Below are 20,137 nucleotides of genomic sequence, written 5' to 3'. Positions count from 1 at the left end.
AGAAATACTATGAGGTTGTTGGTTATCAGTATTTTATCAAAGAATTAAATTATAAAACACATAAATTGTTTAAATTATTACACATTTTCCACATACGTTATGCAAAAATATATTTTATTTATTATAATATTTCAGGTTCTGTGTGAGCGAAACGATTTTTACTATGCCGAGAACGAATGACAGCTGACATTTTCAAGTACAATCAGTCAATCAAATATCAATTTCGACCTCCGCTAGAGGGCGTGTTCTCTGGCACGGCCACGTAAGTCAGGGTCGAAATTTTCTTCGTTTTACAATTTAATCGCTTTTATTTTACGTGTTGTGCTAATATGTGAGAATGGTATAAGTGCAATAAATTGTGAACAAAGTTTTTGTGTTTCTTCACCTCACCCAAGCAACGGTATGTTAAAAAACTAACTTACACTTCTGTCAATTCTAATGAATTAGCGTTAATTAAACATCCTCTTTGATATCACGTTTATTATCTAAATACAAATAAAATCATAGACACAAAGGATTAATGTATGTTTATGAAGTTTGACTCAATTATTTTTACACTTTCAGATTTTCAAGTTATGGCTAACATACCCCCTTACAATAGCAACTCTGGGCCACCTAATACGGCTTTAGGGCCATATCAGTTCAATCAAGCGCCAACGAACTATACGGGATCTGTAAAACATGATGCTAACTCGAATATGCCTGCACCACCTTCTGCATTTAATAATCAGGCCAACCATTACAGCCAAAGTGCAAGTAGCTCACCAGCTTTTAACAATCCAATGATGATTCAACCTCAGAACATGCAATCATCGCCTATGAGGCCCCCCATCAAACCATTAACAAATCAAAGTCCAATACCAAACCTCCAGAACATTCCATCTAGTTCAGCCAGTCCTCATCCAATGTATAACACTAGCAATCCTTCTCCATACCCTCCCAATCACCATTCACAGCAAATCAATGATAATGCTCCACCCCTAATACCTTCTAGTCAATATAATCAACCAACTAATGGGCCAAATCCTACAAGGCTGCCTGTTAGTCAATATCCCCCATCTTCAGCATCATTCCCACCTACAATAAATCAAAGACCACCATTTCCTCCATTAAGCCAGCCAGTTCCATTTGGTAATCAAATGGTGGGGCCTCCAAGGAGCAATCCTATGATGCCAGGAAGTTCGACATTGGGTCCCAACATGATGGCACCACAATTAGGGCCTTCCAGAAATAATGCAATGAATGGCCCAGCAACAGGTCCACCTCTTACATCATTACCTGGCCCAAATGAACCACCCAGAAATCAAACAAGTGGACCCCCATCGCTGCCCTTAGCTCAAATGCCTCCCATTAGGCCACCAACAAACCAGCCTATGAATATGGGACAACCAACTCAAGCCATGGGCTATTCTAATAATTTAAGTGGACCTCAAAGCTTACCACCATTGTCATCACAACCAATTCCAGGACAACCTCCTATGCCTGGAGCTATGCCAGGTCCACCAAAGCCAAATATACAAAGCCGATATCCTCAGATGCCTCCCAGTAACTACCAGCAAGGGCCTCCAAGCCAGGGAATGCCACCTCAAATGCCCCAACAAGCCATGTACCCACAAATGAACAAAATGCCAGGGTTGACTCAGCAAATGGGGCAATTAAATGTTACTCAGCAGGGATTTGATCAACTTTGGGGTCATCAAATGGTGGATCTAATGCAGTGTAAGCATATTCTTTCTGAATATCCTGAAGATCCACCGGAAATCAGACTAGGTCCCAACTTTGCCGATGCTCCTAATTGTAGTCCTGAGTAAGTATTATCTGTTTTCATATTGCCTGATAATAACTCAATAGCTATAAATAATTTTAATTCTTTGACAGTTATAAACTTTCCACTATGTAGAAATTATAAGTACACTGCAGCACATAACAAAATACACAATATTCAATGAATTTTAATTTTAAATATATATAATTGAGTTTAATTCTTTTAAATATGTAGCACTCACTGATAAATCTTATTTTAATGTTTTGTAAATAAATTATCTTTTGCATACATGTGTTGAAAGATAACTGGAATGCCTTTTGTTTGTTTTCCATATAATAAAACACTTATGTGAATAGTTGTCAAATAAAAGAAACATAGTCACTCTCTGAGTGAAATAAAACAAGCTTTGGATTCATCAATAAATTAATAGGATGTGTCATAAACAGTGAATTCATTTCTAATGGAAGACTAAATTTATAAATGGTGATAGGTTTCTTATATATTCGTAATTGTATTTTCCTAACTAAAAATATTGAAAAGAAAAAATTAAAAGATATAAATAAAGATACAAATTATACTTTATTTGTTGCTTATATAATTTCCAAGATTACTCATAGCTTATGTTAATCACATTAAATTTATGCAACTGTTGTGTTATGTTAGATTGCCATTATGTAGTTAAAGATGATTGTCCATACATGTAATAATTCATAATAACCAAACTATGATGTTTTAACAATAGTGTTTGTCTTTCTGTCAAACTGTCTTTGTGTTGTGCAAGAAAGTATTTCAATTAAACCTGTTCAATTTAAATAGTTTTTTTAGATAATGGGACCAGAGTCTTGAACTAAAATATGCTAGTCATATTCCATTACACAATAGAACTGTTATCTTAACTCTGTGATAAAAATCACCTACTTTAGTAAGCAAAGGCTATCTCTGAATCGATACAAAGTTGTAGCGTTTTATCATATTTGTTTCATTTTAAATAAATTGTAAGATGTTATTATTATTATAGATATCATTAGAAAATAAGGAAAAGGTTTGTAAAAACCATCTCTGTGCTTTACTTGCTAGGATTTGACTTCAGATCAATTGCTTTGTGTTCAATCGCTGAAAAATTGTTGTTGATAACACAAAAAGGCGATTACACACTGACCATAAAAAAATGATCTGTCAAACAAATGCCATGCATACAAACTTTTGATGATGTATAGATGAAATATAGATGTGCATAGAATCACATCTATAAATTAAATAATGACTGTGTGTTGCTCCCGTATACTTATGTTTTTAAATAGAGGCTATCCCAACCATTTCTTCTCTAATATAGCACACAAAATAATATTGTCAGCTGGCAATTTAAGATTAACATTGAACTTTCAAGGCATTTACATTACTTTCCTTCATGTTTTATCCTTAACACACATGCAATAGTATAAATGGTAGTTGGAGCCTGATTCACAAATTCACTCTTATATGGCCAGAAACTTGATCAGATAATATAAAAAATAAATAAATATGAGCAGTAGAATGGCTTAATTTTTTGCCATAATTACATATTTAAAAAAAATAAAACACAAGAACAGAATCTTTTCTCTTTTAGAGACTAAGTAGTTCTTGTTCTTGGAAACTTACTTATTAAATATCTTTATTTGTATATTAGGTTTAATTTGAATAACTTATTAGTCTTAAGTTATGCTAGATGGAAATTTTCCATGATGTCTTAGCAAACACATTTATTAGAAAAATATTTTACTATAAGAGTAAATAAGTACGTATTACATTCCAAGGATTATGTATTTGTGACCTTTTTGCTTTTTTATTTTCGCAAAAGTATTAATTATTTTTTTAATCTTGTATAACAGTTAAATGTATTTGTTTATTAAATTATATACATTTAAAACATCAAGTATATATATATATATATATAAAGTTTCAATTAGCTTCATTAGTTAATTTTACAACTAATTGGCAAATTAAAATCGGTTATATTCCTTACCTCAGCCTACCTACTAATATAGATTATATTTTTAAACAATATTCCTTAATTTTATTCAGAGTTTGATAAATTTATATAATATATGTTGCATGCAAACATAAGACTGTTCATTTAAAATAGTATAAAGGATAAGTTTAGTATAAAAGTCTTATATCAAATTCAATGACGTGGAATAAGTGATGCCTTGATGATCTTATTGTTATTAATTAATGTTACAGAATATTCCGGTGTACAATTAACAAGATACCTGACACGAATACATTGCTACAGAAGTCTAGACTGCCTTTGGGTATTTTAATACACCCTTTCAAGGATTTGAATGTAAGTAAATATTTTGTTTAAAAGACTGGTAACGTACTATCAACCAATTGCCGTTGTGCGTTGTTGTCCTATTTAAAAGGATTGCCTCAGTGGCTCCAAGTGAGTTAAATCAATGTATTACGTAGTGAAAATATACCTAAATTAGTAAAATTTATAGAATTTTTTGTCTCGTTTATTTATTACTAGTGCCACAAGAGCGACAAGAACAAAACATTGAATATATAAGGTTTAAATCCGTTGTCTTTTTGTATTTATTTGTGAATTTTTCCTACACGTACGTAGAATAGGTATAAAAAGTTAGATGTAGTAAGCTCCGCAGTTTAAATTGGTATCGTCGAACATCGAATTTAATTATTACATGTATTAAACGTTCTAAGTACAGTGGTGGTTAATCTATAGTGTTCGTTATCTGTGTCATAAACAAACCATTGACTACTTTTATTATTAAAAATAATCTAACTAAACCATTGAATAGAATAAGAATTTACGAAGAATATCTTGTCTAAGTTATACTTTTGTGTATTAATATCGTGTTCCGGTTGTTAAACATGTCTTATCAGATCTTGCCCGTGCATTGTATAATTAAACGTATCTAAAGCGTTAATACTTAATATCGGGAAAATTGTGGTGGGGATGAAATCGGCTCGATTTGCCTACACGAGAGCGATCTATGGTCCTCCCCACCACCCTGAAATGCCTCTGATTGTAGGGTCGGTTGTAGACATTTTAAGGAGTTTTACGTAAGCAGTATAGAGGCGAGCAGGTCTTTGATTTTTTTAAATGGTCACGTCAACAGAAATGATTTACAGATATTACCTACACATGGCACGAAAATGCATTTCGTTTTCTAGAATAGACGAAGATTCCTACAAAAAAATTATTACGTTTTTGTAGTATTATTTTTGAGAGCTTCTGCTGACAAGAGAACTGTCACGGGGGTTTACATTGCACTAAATCTACTTACATAATACTTGAACCGCCTCTGAGCCGCAAGTAAAACGTTTACTAGGTATACTATATTAACGACCTTAACAGATGGTCTCCAAATGTCAAATGAACACTGGCCTTTCTTACCTTCCTTTTGGCTACAGATATCGGTATCTGTTTTCCGATTGCTTTTCTAATAAGCAAATAGGTGAATAGGCCTGTCACGCCGTCGGCTTTGTGTGTAAAGCCGGGTCCACATTTGTAGCATGTTGACGTATCACGATCAGTCGTAACGTATCTACTATTTGTATCATAAATATGGACGCTCATTTTGTCCATGTCGTATATTTAAGGCGTATCTTGTAAAAAACACGTCCATACTTAGCAAATGCTGTATCATGTCAGTGTATCGGCTTTTGCTTTACAAATATAGACGCTCACTTTTCTTCCGATGTATCTTTTCCTGATACGCGTGTCTTTCAGTGTCCTTTCCCTTCTCGTACGGTTCAGTCATGTCTTCGTTCTCAAACGGTTTAGCCATGTCAGCAATTGCTGACAATTTGGCGGTTACTTGCGCCTGTTATATTATCATTAATAGTATTTCACAACTTGATAAGTTTTATAAAACTTTCGTTTTCCCAGCTCATCTTGTTCCTTTTTCACTGCGACTAACAACTACTATACTTCGTTCAACAATGTTTATGAAATTGCATTCACATTCAAACTTGTTCGATACGACATGTATTTCCTTTGATGATCGCGAAAAAACCGACAATGGATGGTTCGCCGTGTATCAAGTATCGTATCGTGATACAGTATGAAAATACGTCCACACCACCGATCGTGATACGCGTATCGGATACGAGGTATATTAAGATACGCGGTTATTGCGGATCGGGCCGTATCAGACACGGCGTGTATCATTAACGAGTATCATTTTGCGTCTAAACTAGCGATCATGATACGCGCCGAAGCCACGCAACGGAGATACGATACACCGAAATGATACAAATGTGGACCCGGCTTTAGCGATAGTTCAACGCGCACGTAGAAAGTCCATTGGAACTTACATCCTCAGGGAGGAGTATCGCACGTTAAAGCGACAAGCCAACGCCGCTGTTCCGGGATTACTTGTACTTAAGGGGTTTTAGTTAAGAAATGTATTTACCTTGAAGGGAATTACGTATAGACTTGTAATGTGTTTTCTCACATAGTAGAAAGAGACAAAGTATAAAACTACCGTGTGTATTATTTATTACATTTTTTAAATAACCATGAATGATTATAAATTCTGATAAATATTATAAACCATTTTATACAGAGTTAGAGTATGATATGAATTGTGTTAGTTAAATGAAAATTAAACAATTTTAGATGACAAATCAAATGAATATATGCATTTTTCGCATACCATAATTTCTATTGTTATATGTTTTTAAGATTGCGTCCATTTGACTGACCCATTACAAACTTTTAATTGTATATTACAATTAAACAGAAAACAAATGACTGCAAATAACATAAATATTCAACACTTGCAATCGAAACGTTAGGGCAAACTTCTGACAACTACTGTTAATATTTTTTTTTATTAAAAACAAATGAATAATCGAATTGTGTCTTGTCTATGGTTTCAAATGCTGGTAACGTTCATAATTATCAAGTATCAACAATAACAATTGCAATACGGTTTCACTAGAAATCAATAAAACCATATTAATAATTCAGGTGTTGCCTATAAGTAACAAATCGTTTTTTTGCATTGATAATGGTGCAGTGATGAATTATAAGAAGACACAATCAGCCAATGTTTAATTAATTATCATAATCACATAATAAGTACAGTTAAATTATTTGTATTTTTATCAAAACTTATGGTCTATATACTCTCCGAGACGTTGTACTTGAACTGAAAGAATAAAAATAAAAAACACGGCAGTTTACAGGGCGTCCCAAAGTTATGGGACATGAAGGAAAAGTACCTTAAATATCATAGATAGGGCATTAACTTTGGGACGCCCTGTTCTGGGTAGGTTAAATAGTTTGGTAGCCCTGGCGTAAGAACTTTTTAAATACATCGTGCAATATGGCACCCGCATCTATATTGAATCTCTCGGTAGATAAGTTATTATTATATTTTTTTACAGTATTTACCAGTCATACAATGTACTACGATAGTGCGTTGCCGCGCGTGTCGCACGTATATCAATCCGTTTGTATACTTCGTCGATGGAAAGCGGTGGAAATGCAATCTGTGTTATCGGGTCAATGATTGTGAGTATGCTATTTATAACAGGAACAATATTAAGCAAAATGCAGTTTCTTGAACGACACATTTCTGAAAGAGATTTCTCGTTCAAGAAACTGCATTCTAGATGCGTTCTAGATTTTGGCTTTTTAACGCATGGTCAGTCAAAATAAATAAAATAAAATGTTTGTTTTAGAATATAAGATACAGGTATTATATTCCACTTTTTTTTTTAATTTGAATGGGTATCCGTACTCAGCGGCAAAGACGTCAGAGGGTGTAAGCCGAGAGAAAAAAACTCTGGGTACTCTTTTAAAATAGCAAATCATTATACAAAATGGCAAACAACACTTATTCTAAAACAAATATCATAAATGTTTTTATAGGATAAAGGACATAAAAGACAGCCCAAATAAATACATGCTTTTATATTTCATCAAAGTGTTGCCATCATCTGAGTCTTTTTTTGGATTTCCCATTTAACATTCGCTCGAACGGTGAAGGAAAACATCGTGAGGAAACCGGCTTGCTTTAGACTGATCACTATCTGATCATGAAACTGATACATAAATCTGAGGCCCAGTCCTAAAAAGGTTGCGGCGCCAATGATTTGTTTTATTTTTATTTTAACAGTGCCAGAAGAGTTCCAATACGACCCAGTGAGCAAGTCGTATGGAGATCCAACTCGTCGGCCCGAAATCAAATCTGCAACGATAGAGTTCATTGCTCCCAGCGAATACATGCTTCGTCCCCCGCAGCCGGCTGTTTATTTGTTCCTGCTTGACGTCTCGCAGATCGCCAGGGAGTCTGGATATTTAGATGTGAGATTTTTGTTTTTCGAGTGGGTACGACGCAGGGCGGGGATTGAATTATGTTATATTGTATTATTACCTTACACCAAATAAATGGCAACTTTTATGTTTAGTGAGTCACTAGGTGGTAACGAAACGTTTTACTATTGGTACAATAAAACTTAACAGCCCGTTACATAGGGGGAAGAATCTCCAAAAATTGCGTGACGTAATACTTGAACGCCTGTATGTCAAATCTATTTTTTTATTGGTGAATGATAGTGACAAGTCTCGTTCTAAATAACCCTTAACGAAGGGGCCACAATGCACAAACCGTGCGGGCCATAATAAAAAAAAAAAAAAAAACCCTTAACGAAGTGTAAATTAAAACCCCTCTAGACATCTTGGTTTTCCCATAATTTGTGGAAATAAAGTTGGCTTTAACTCTAGCTTGTACGGTGAAGGAAAACATCCTGATGCATATCACAGCTGGAATCAAAGAGAAGATGACAGAACGCTGATCAACTTGCCTATTAGAAAATAGAACTGATTAACGATTTTTTTAATTGCACTTATTGAATTTAATTTAATATTTTATGATTGCAGTTGGTCTGTGGAATAATTAAAGAGCATCTGGAACAGTTGCCCGGTGATGCGCGCACGCAGATCGGCTTCATATGCTACGACGCGCACATCCACTACTACGTGATCAGCGATGGACTCACTAGGCCCCAGGAGTTGACCGTTTTGGATATTGATGGTAAAGTCGACTTAGGGTCCTTCAAGAAAAGAGCGTACCAATTCTTAAAAGGTCGGCAACGCACTCGCGAGCCCTCTGGCATTGAGAGTGTCCATGGGCGGCGGTATCACTTAACATCAGGTGAGCCTCCTGCCCGTTTGCCCCCGGTTCTATAAAAAAAAAGTATAAATCAAGAATATAGGGAATCTTTGTGTTTTTTATTATTATTAATTACTTAAGATGTCATTTGGAACATGGTGTAATGGTTGGAGCTTTACAAACATTGTGTAAAACAAAAAACTTGGTGATTTAAAAGAGTGGCGGAGAGTTTATTGCCAGTTCTTCTCTTCCGTTCTACGCTCTTGATTTGGGAACTGGCAGTAAAGTTAGAAGCATTTAGCATGTAATTTGTACTTCTCTATTGACGTTCATAAGACAATTGAAATCCAGTCTTTAGCAGAAAAGCATGTTAATCATTGATTATATTAATACAAAAAGCGCCTTCAAAATCTCTGAATCTGATTATGGTGTTAACCAGGGCCTCCAAGAGCTCCATGGGAATTAAAAATTGAAGATGAACAGCACAAAACAGAAATGTATCAGGTTTTACTCGACCAGATCAGCTCAATGATGGTGAAACTCAACCGATTTAGGGAGCGCTTATCTATCGCAACAAAATTATTGGAGATTTCATCCCAAAGTTGCTGAAATACCTTTGTTATTTTATTATTAGTTATAAAACAAAGAGAAGGCGAGTTCGTACCCCCCCCCTTTTACCCCCCAAATTCGTTACGTAACAAATGAAAATACTATTTCTCTATAATTTATCATACTCAGTAGGGTCTAGTCTTAGTTTTTGTGACGAAATATTTCTAGGGGGGGTCACAAAAAGTGTGACACAGCGTGACAATGGGGGGGGGGGGGGGGAGGGGGGGTCAAAAAAAGCTGATTTCAGTGTGACGTATTTTATGAACGGCCCCTTAGAATATATCGGACTTTTTTAAAAGTTGGTTAAGAACGGTTTTAGTTAAAATTAACGTGCCTTCCAGAGGTGTTCCTTCCATCGCCGGAGTCGTTGTTGGTGAACGTGGGCGAACAGCTGGATATGATCCGGGAGCTGCTCACTCAGATCCCCAGGAGACACTCTGTGCCTGGGTCACCTGCTTCGGCCCTCGGTGCTGCATTGCAGGCTGCTTATAAACTTATGGTGAGTGATTTCCATAGCCATCCTTTTTTTGCAATATTATTGAAGTTTTTTTTTGTGCGTGAGAGAAAAATCCGCGCGCACCGTCACAAAAAACTGACACCCCAAAGTTAGCTATAGTCAACATTTTAGTTTTTTCAATTGTTAGTGTCGTTTTTTTCTACAAAAATAAGGTGAAAGATAAAATCATTGAAACAGTTTTTATCTTTGCCAAAGAAATTTAATTTCTAACGCGTGAACATACACACTTTTCTATTTAACAGTATCGTAAGTAATGTTTTTTAAAAAAATAACTTTGTGTAAATAGTTCAATATATATATAATTGTAATATTAAAATTAATCGTTTTGTATAATAGTATCTAAACAAGAGGAATGCCAATGAAATCCTGATTAAATCAAATATTAACCTGGCACCTGGCAAATCAAATAATAATTTTATTCAAACTTAAACAATGATCCTATAATATTCTAGTCACCGACCGGAGGCAGAATCACAGTGTTCCAGACATGTTTACCTAATATCGGACCCGGAGCACTACAATCCAGGTAATATTTGTATTTTCTTTTAATCAATGCTATTTTTTTTGGACCATGGACACTTTCAATGTCAGTGGGCTCGCGATTGCGTTGCCGGCCTTTGGTGGTGCAATAACTGCTTTAAGAAACGCTCAGTTTCATAAGGGTTTGGCTTATTGGGCGGTTTTAATTACATCTTTAATTTTCGACGGTATGATGACAGCCTAGCCTTGTCCGCATACGTGACGTCATTACTACGTACGTACGTACGACAATGACCTTTAATGTGAAAGTATTTAATAAAGAATTATATTCACCATCAGAGAGGACCCCAACGCCCGATCATCAAAGGAAGTTGCACATTTGAATCCGGCCACAGATTTTTACAAGCGGCTTGCGTTGGATTGCAGTGGAGCGCAGATTGCAGTGGATCTGTTTCTTCTGAGTTCGCAGTATTGCGATTTGGCAACACTCAGTAAGTATTTATCTTTTCTATAAACATTTTTTTAGAGAGTAGAGTAGGTACAGTGGATAATTTCTTGAAGTAGTCATTGAATTTTTGTCTTCTTTACACACTTGTTACCGATAAGCAATGTAAGTGATTGTATATTCTCTGAATTGGATGACGATGGCACAAAATGAATTAGGGTGGATAAAATTGGAGGAGGCCTTCTCGCATCTTATTTAAAATTGTATTCATATCTATTTTATTTAATTTATGTAAATAGGATGTGGAAGAACAAAGGCTTATTATTATTATTATATGCTCTGAAACGATTTTTTTTTTGTAATAATTTATGAATTTATGAAAAACTAAAGGGCTCATTTATTACTACATTTTGGAATTTATTTGTATGCGTTTTTAATTATTAAAAAAAATTTAACGTTAAAAGATTATGGCTGGCTTTTAGGATCAATAAAACGTAAATACATATGAAATCTATTTAAAAATATAGACGTAGGCAGAGACCACTTGCTACGATCCTGATATATCTCTCTCGCTTCATTCACGTGTCGTCACCATGCATGCTCGTCCGTTATGGGTGCTTTTAGCTTTTCCTAGGAAAATAAAATCATCTTTCCTTAATACTTGTTGCTTTGCCAAAAGAGATGTTGATTAACTCGTAATTGTATTAATACATACTGATTATATAGGTGGAACGTAGAATTTTTGCAGTCCATTTTGTAAAATTTTAGATAAAAAAGCTGGTGTTACTTTTCAGGTGTAGACCTTTTTCGTGATCGTTTTTCTAATTGGCAAGTTGGTGATTCTATATTAGGATGAGATATCATAGGATATATATCATATCATAGGAGAGATAGGATAGGATGAGAGTCGCACTCTGAAACCGCTAATTTTATTCTGGGAGTACATTGTCATTACATACCTTTTAAAATGAATTGAATACCTCTTTTAAATTTGCAGGTGGTATGAGCAAATTCAGTGGGGGCTCAGTGTACCACATCCCGGTGTTCAACGCGGCCAGGCCTAGACAGGCTGCGCATCTTAGGAATATGTTCACGAGATATCTCACAAGGAAGATTGGCTTCGAGGCTGTCATGAGGGTGCGGTGTTCTAGGTGAGTAAAACAAAATTGGCCATGGGGCATGTCGATATTTTTATTTGCTTCTTAGAAACCATTGTAAAAACCTTATTACCACCAAATAGTGGCTAATCCTTGGAAGCAAAAATACGTATAAAAATACTACAACTTTTTGACGAAAAAGTTAGGTTTGAAGTGAAACTTCTTTATGAGGGTAATTTTTTTATAGACGTCACGAATATATGCAGCGTTTTTGACGTAGAAAAGGGAGACAGCGATTGAGAGAGTGAGAAAGGGAGATCGATTAAAAAATCGTTATTGGTTGATGCATTCATGATAAACCATTATTATTAATAATGGTTTGATGGAGAGATCATATCCTGGTAGATGATGATCTATTGGGACTTTATCTTAGTAATAATTAATTTACAACGAAGTTTCACTTCTGACATGTGTACTTTGTACGCACGCACTGTTTAAATTTATCAAATATTAATTTATTTTTAAGACTGGTAATGCTAGAAAATGCCTTATATAATATCAATCATAATCCCTTTAGGGGTATAACGATACACACATTCCACGGCAACTTCTTCGTGCGTTCGACGGATCTGCTCTCGTTGCCCAACGTGTCCCCGGATGCTGGCTTCGGGATGCAGCTGACCATCGAGGAGTCCTTGTCCGACCTGCAGCAGGTCTGCTTCCAGGCTGCCTTGCTATATACCAGCAGTAAAGGTAAATATTTAAAATTATAACGAAATTTTATTTTTGATATTGACAAAGAATAACGTTTATAATCTTCCTGAGATGTGTTAGGTGGCATCGTTTTTAGTGGGTTCAGTGGGTGTCGTATGCGTAAAGTGAGAACACAAATGACACGAATATTTATTGTAAATGTAATTTTACGGCTCTTAGTCGTCAATCTGGCTCGAAGGACCAAAATACTTTTTTAGGTCAGAGGTGCATTCATATATAGAGAATATATAGTTTTCTAGCTGGAGCAAACGGGCCATAAGGTCACCAGATGTCAAGTAAACCTTAAAGACGGTTTCAGAATACTGATTTGTGACCGTTTTAAAAGAAATATCGATACCAGAAAATTAGAGTTTTCGTAAAGGTCTGGTTCCTGCAGTGTTTACTACAGTTTTCTGGCGTTTCCAGGATTTCAGAAGGTTAAGAAACATTCATGAATGCACTGATTCTAATTTTACATTTACTGCCAGTACTCAAATCAAGGGCGTAGAACGGAAGAAAAGAACTGGCATTAAATATGAATAACAAATTGTTCTTATTATTATGGCAATTGATGACATTCTTAAGCCTATTTTTATGTAACTGATTGTGAGGATTTATTTATTTAATTTAACTGTTTTCCAGGTGAAAGGAGGATACGTGTTCACACGATGGCTCTACCAATAGCGACCACTCTCACTGACGTATTGCACGCCGCCGACCAGGCCTGTATTGTGGGACTCCTTAGCAAAATGGGTGAGACTTGCAAAAATAAATTTATGTAGAGATATATATATATATATAGAAGCTTTGTTGATTATTATTTTTTATTCGATCATTGTTTACTTGATTTCAAACGAGAATTTTTTGTAGTACTTTGTACGTCAATATGATTAAATTTAAATGAAAACTTATATTTTTTTATAGCAATAATTGCATTATAAAATGTCATGTAGATAAAGATTTAGACATACGAAATAGAATAAGGACTTTGGAAAATATATTTTTTAATTTCTTTTTTCTCTACATAATTATATAAACAAAATTCATAGATTACATGAAATACCGATAATTATTTTTATATAATATATATTTAATATATATTTCAGCCGTGGATCGATGCGTGACGGCCTCGATGTCTGAAGCGAAGGAGGCCCTCATAAACGTAGCCATCGATGTTTTGTCGGCCCATAAGCTTTCCCAGAACCTTCCGGCGGGACCCGCTTCCAGCGCACTGATGGCACCGATGGCGTTGCGGTTGCTGCCTATGTTTTTATTGGCCTTGATGAAAACGGTAAGGGGTTTTTATAAGTTTCCGGAGGGTTTATGTGAAGACAATGTAATCCTAGAATAAAACTACTATATAAGTCTCTTATTGTATTGTAAGTATACATCTTTCTTACATATTTACAAATGTCGAACCTTAAATAGCTTATGTAACCGGTTTTATAAATAAATTCAAAGCTCTCGTTAAATATAAATTAATTAATAAAGCTTTTTGTAAATTTAATGATTGTTTAAACGATCCTTGGAATTGATTTTCTCCAGTACAAACAATTTGTATGACTCAATACTTAGCAATTAAAAAGAGTTCCGGAAAGTTTCTTGCCAGTTCTTCTTGCCCGCTCTACGCCCTTGACTTGCGAACGGGTAGTAAATGAAAATTTCCAATAAATTTACTTCTTTTTTGACGTTCATAAGTGTACTTGTTTACCTATATGAATAAAGATATTTTCAGTTTGAGTATAATATGTATGTTGATGGTAAAAAAAAATATTATTATTACTTTGGGGCTCAGTTAGTACTTGGTTCATTCACAACGTTGATTCGTTTATTTTTTTTTCAAATGTAGGTGTAAATGACCATTGTGGCTATAAGAAATATAATTTGGCAGCTTTTTAATTTTATAATTGTTTACATTACAGAAAGCATTACGTACGGGCACGTCTACGCGGTTAGACGAACGCGTTGCGGCCATGTGCGATCTAAAATGTCAGCCACTCCCCCAGTTGTTACGTACGGTTTACCCGGATTTATACCCGATACATACATTGGATCAGCACACGCATATGGAAGAAGCAGAGGAAGAGGAAGTTAATCCCGACCCTCCAAGATTGCAGCTTACTTCGGAGAGGTTAGTAGAACAAAATGATATTAAAACACCAATAAATATACCCCTTAATTATTATTAAAGTGGCTTCAAAGCTATATAATTGGATTACAATATCTTAATATATATAAATCTCCTGTCACGATGTTTGTCCGCGATGGACTCCTAAACTACTTAACCGATTTTGAATTAAATTGGCACACCGTGAGCAGTCTGGTTTAAGAGATAGGATAGCTTAGATCTTTAATTATAGTCATAATTTTATTTTATTGCAAATTATTTGTTTATTATTTGATACAATTCTAACAGATGCGGCTGTGTTAAAAGTACCAACGTTTCACATAAGCTATCTACCTTCCATATAAGTTCTCCTACCGTTTCCCTTGAATAGTTTACAGCTATGTTATATAACAAAAATCTTAGCCATAGCAACGCTTGGCCGAGTCTGCTGGTAATTATATAAATATATACTGTATTCTGGAAAAAGGTTGGTGCTGTTTGGCTGACGTTTTGACCGACGTTTTGACCCTTTATATAAGAGGAGTAAATATATAATATAATAAATAAATAAAGGGGTATTACAAATGGTTTACAACCCATTATCAGACCCATTAAATACACCTACTTGCCTATTAGATTGACACATGGTTATGAAACAAATACAAAAATCTGAGGCCCAGACCTAAAAAGGTTGCAACGCAACAATTTATTTTTTTGATACTAATATATGTTTACGTTTTGCAATACCAACGATAAGATATATTTAATAAAAAGGATTAAAGAACTGCAGTCTGATAACATATATTTTGAATTTTCAGAATCAACTTAAATGGCGCCTATCTCCTAGACGATGGAGAAACAATGGTGATCTATGTTTGTAATGCGGTCAGCCCCGCGTTCCTCTCTGAGATCTTTGGAGTTGCGGCATTCTCTCAACTACCGGATGAAGCCACCACTTTGCCTCATTTAGACAATAAAAAAAGTACTATTTTACACGCCTTCATAGACAAACTCAACGATGACAGACCATACCCATCGAATTTAATTGTACTCAGGTGAGTCCAAAGATAAAAATCTATAATTTATGAATATATAGAATTGTAATTCATTTTGAAAGTTATTGGATTTCTCTTCTAAATAAAATAAATATATCTGGGCTCAGATTTCTGAATATAATATAAATAAAATAATTATTTGACAGAATAATTATAAATTTAATTTAATAATAAATGTGTTGTTATTCTGTTAAATAATTCTTTTTAATTTAATTATAACAACTTTTTAGTTTTTATTTTTGTTTTGAATATATTATATTTATTATATGATTATATTATCATGAACTATGGTATCACCATACTTAAATACGACAAAAAATATTTACCTAGGGAACGTTCAAGTACGTAAGCACTAGGTGAGGGGGAGGGGGGGGGGGGTTGTCTTTGTTTTTCATATTTGGTTATTACGTCAACAGTAATTATTTACTTTACTTTTTACACATTCTCTCTGCTTGGAAACGAAATGTATTTTCTAGGATTCTTGCATAAAATTAATACGTTGCTGTACTGATATTTTTACTGACAAGAGAAGGGGGGGATAAGTTGCAGAAAATCTGCTTACGTGATACTTGAACGACCCCCTAATGGCTTCAGCGATTTGAAGACCCTAAGTTGGTGAAAACATCGTTGAGACACCGGCATTTCTCACATCCATAAAAATAACATGTGTCAGACAGAAGACCGATCACCTACTTGTCTATGAAAAAAAATATCAAAGAAACAAATACAATATGTAGCTAATATTTAGGGTTTGAACGCCGCGAGTAATTCCCAAATTAGTTTATTTTAAGTATTAACGTTTATATAAAAAAAAATTACAGAGATAACTCACCATCTCGGACGAAATTCACCGAGCGTCTGATAGAAGACCGAGTAGAGTCAGCCTTCTCATACTACGAGTTCTTGCAACATGTCAAAAGTCAAGTGAAGTGAAGAAACTAAAGTGTATAGTGTATTGTAAAGTGACAAAGTGTGAAAGTGTGGACGGTGTAAGGGCAGAACGAAAAGCAATGGTAATTACATTAAGTATTCATTTTTAATCCTTTCTATGAACAAGTTTCACTTCGCGAATTTTGTTAGTAACAAAAACTCATTATTAATACTCAAAATTAAATCATTTTAATGAAATCAATAAAGCACTTTAAAGCACAAAATGTAATAATTTCAATCAGTGTGATAAATTTATTAAAATCACTTGCAATTAGGGCTGTCAAAGTCATTAAATATTAAATTAGTATTTATATACCAAATGCATAACTAAAGTTAAAAATAAATTTACAACACATTGTTAAATAAATTTAGAATTTTAAAATGTGTTTAATGCTCACAAATCACAGTTTTACAATTATTATATTAATTGTGGATTTTATCTTCTAAATTCTTACCGTCATACTTTTCCAGACTAATTCGTGTAATATATCACAAGTAATAGTTATTAAGTCAATTTTGAAATGCAATAATTATAAAATGTGATTATTATCTGACAAATTCTTTAAATAACTCTTGCTCATGAGTTTGATTGCAAAAGAACAATGTCGGTTAGAAACTCAATTTTTTAATTCCATAAACTATGCATAACTCGGAAGACTTGAATCTCTATCTGAAGAGCACTTGGAAAATATCTGGAAATTTAAGAGTTTTTGTTACTACACAGGCTTTTAGAAATCTTATTCCTATACAAATGAGTCTTAGTAATCAAATTGACTAAAGCATCTACACCAAAGTCTTGGCGAGCTTAATGGCGCCCTCTGTTGGTCTTGAAAAGACTTCGCTTTGGTGCATTAATGTATTTTGAAACGTTTTTATAAAGGTTGTCCCATCGCAACACGATTTGTATAAAGTTTTCAGTTAAGATTTATGTATTGATGTATCATGGTTTAATAACTACAGCGTAAACTCTATATAACGACACTGAATGTCCATTTTACGGTGTTATTGAGAGGTGTCGTTAAATGGAGAGAATAAAATAAGAATTAGAAAAAGTATATTTCAGACTAGTGTCAGTAGTTATGTACACAAAAAGAATCTTTTTCCAACACTATTGCATATAGTCTGTTATTTTTGTCTGACGTCTATTGCTGCATCAGTAATTTTGTTGTATCTTTTACTTATTTTATTCATATCTTGTGATATTGAGGCATCTTGGTCATAAAGGAATTTTTATTACTCTATTGTTGTCGTTATTGAGAGTGTCTTACCTTAGGGAGCGATCGTATTACGTCAGTCAATTTTTTTGTCACGCACACACACAAACACTGACACACACAGCCAATGTAACGCGCCGTGACGTTTTTCTATACCCATTAGCAAAACGCTTCGTGACTCTTTATACCTATTCATACATTATTCATTACGTGGTGTCAAGTACCGGAAGGTCTAAAATTATATTAAAATTATATGGTGTCAAGTACCGGAAAGTCTAAAGTAACACGTAATTCTATCCCCGTTTGGCATTGTAACGCTTTACAAGAGGAAAAACAAACAATGCATAAAACTTGAACTCATATAAAAAAAATATTTATGATAAATTTTTCTTTATTAGACTGAAGGCATCCTTCAGTCCATTATTCTATATTTGTATAATCATAACATCCCTTATTCGATATTTTGTATAATGAATCAAAAAATAAAATTATGTTACAAGGGAGCATTGTAAGATCATCTTTCTAGCGAAACCTTAACATGTATGTGGTTTATTAGTAGACTTGATGACCCTAAATCCAGCCTTCTAAGCCTGGGACAACCTTAAAATCCTTTTTAATATTTATTTATTTTAAATTAGATAATTGGCTAGGAACTTGTTAAAGAGGGTATGAAATTGTATGTGCGTTTGCTTTGTATATAATATCTAATGTGAATTATGTGGGCGCCTAATTTATGTGAATTCTATTAACCATTAAGGAAATGTATCGCAAAATGCAGAATTTTATATTTAGTGGGAAATACCCGGATTATGTTCTATTTAAATTGTTGTCAATTCCTTATTGAGTTTAAAAAAAAATTAAAACGTTGCTGTGGTAACTGAGCTGATAATATAAAGGACTAGACTAGATATTTAACGGATGTTAGTGAATTGACAAAAATCTATGTTATTTTTCAGCATAAAAACTGTGAACAATTTTACTAGCTTATATAGTTTTTATTGCAGTTCTCTTTTTGTAATACAGCCAATTACTCTTCTACTTAATAAATAATCTGCATTTATTATGAAATGCGGCTTCAGCCCTGGTACTTTGTAAAACTGATATCATTTTTCAACGATTGACTCAAATTTATAACTTTGAATGTAATGACAAAATTTAATTTTGCAACATGGTAAGAAAAAATTAAAATTAAAATTTTGTTATTACAGGGTTAGCCTACTGATGCATATATACCAATACATATTTGAAGTAGTCTCGGGTATTGTAAAAAATTGTGAGATGGCTTTCAGCTTTTGAGTAGTTTTATTTACGTTTATAAAACGTTAAATTTTGATATTTGTCTATGATTGGGCGCCTATGACTGTATGAATATTATGTGACTTTTGTTGTAATATCTAGAGGCAATAAATATATTGTACAGATTAAATGATCGAATAAATGGTCTATTTATATTATTTTGACTTTTACTTGCTCTTCCTAGGATAGACGGTAGTCAGAAATAATGTTTTTCGAGGGTAGGTGGACCTGTTTAACTTTTTAAGAAAGTGAAGCCTTCAAAATCAATAAGCTTATTGTATGTACAATAATAAATGTAAGTAAAATAAATATTCGTTCTCAATTTACATTTACTGCCAGTTGTCAAATCAAGGGCATACATAGAATGGACGAGAAAAACTCCGTCACTCGTTTTAATCCCCAAGGCTTTTTTAATTACAAAATATCATTAACTTTAAGATAACTGGTTAACTCTGGTCAAAACTGGGGTCGACTACTGCAGTGCTGTGACGGATTCAAAATTATTTGACTTATACACCAACCTACAAATAGTCCAAATAACGCATTTAAGCGTAACATAGAACAGCTATCATTTAACAAATAGTATTTGTTGTTAGTAATTATCAATTATTTTTTAAGTCAGATGTACTTTTAACTTCTGTTTGACTAACACTGAGTTGTCGGGGACAAACGAAGAACATTCTCATTTATTTTATTACATAAGATAATACTATTGTTCATGTAATAATATTCAAATAAGTAC

The 20,137-nt window shown here is 34.0% G+C and overlaps 1 protein-coding gene across 1 annotated transcript; it reads left to right on the top strand.

Annotated features, from left to right (window-relative positions):
- Positions 1-221: 221 nt before the first annotated feature.
- LOC110991950 (protein transport protein Sec24A) lies at positions 222-19,553 on the top strand. The gene is made up of 16 exons (XM_045631601.1): positions 222-400; positions 565-1,807; positions 3,986-4,088; positions 7,163-7,289; positions 7,897-8,084; positions 8,661-8,814; positions 9,843-10,000; positions 10,471-10,544; positions 10,838-10,989; positions 11,941-12,094; positions 12,618-12,793; positions 13,436-13,546; positions 13,900-14,084; positions 14,716-14,924; positions 15,719-15,955; positions 16,777-19,553. Exons 2-16 carry the CDS (start codon positions 576-578, stop codon positions 16,886-16,888), a joined length of 3,372 nt encoding a protein of 1,123 aa, XP_045487557.1. The 5' UTR covers positions 222-400; positions 565-575; the 3' UTR covers positions 16,889-19,553.
- The last annotated feature ends 584 nt before the right edge of the window (positions 19,554-20,137 follow it).

Source organism: Pieris rapae, chromosome 16 (genome assembly GCF_905147795.1).
Source record: "Pieris rapae chromosome 16, ilPieRapa1.1, whole genome shotgun sequence".
Lineage (NCBI taxonomy): Eukaryota > Metazoa > Arthropoda > Insecta > Lepidoptera > Pieridae > Pieris > Pieris rapae.
The sequence above is the reverse complement of the archived record's forward strand: the minus strand, read 5'-3'. Positions and strand labels throughout refer to the sequence as shown.

Bases quoted from the DNA above. Each gene is read 5' to 3' on its own strand.
- LOC110991950 (XM_045631601.1), top strand. From the start codon at position 576: ATGGCTAACATACCCCCTTACAATAGCAACTCTGGGCCACCTAATACG. The intron at 4,089-7,162 runs GTAAGTAAATAT...ATTTTTTTACAG, and splicing joins ACCCTTTCAAGGATTTGAAT to TATTTACCAGTCATACAATG. The intron at 12,794-13,435 runs GTAAATATTTAA...ACTGTTTTCCAG, and splicing joins GCTATATACCAGCAGTAAAG to GTGAAAGGAGGATACGTGTT.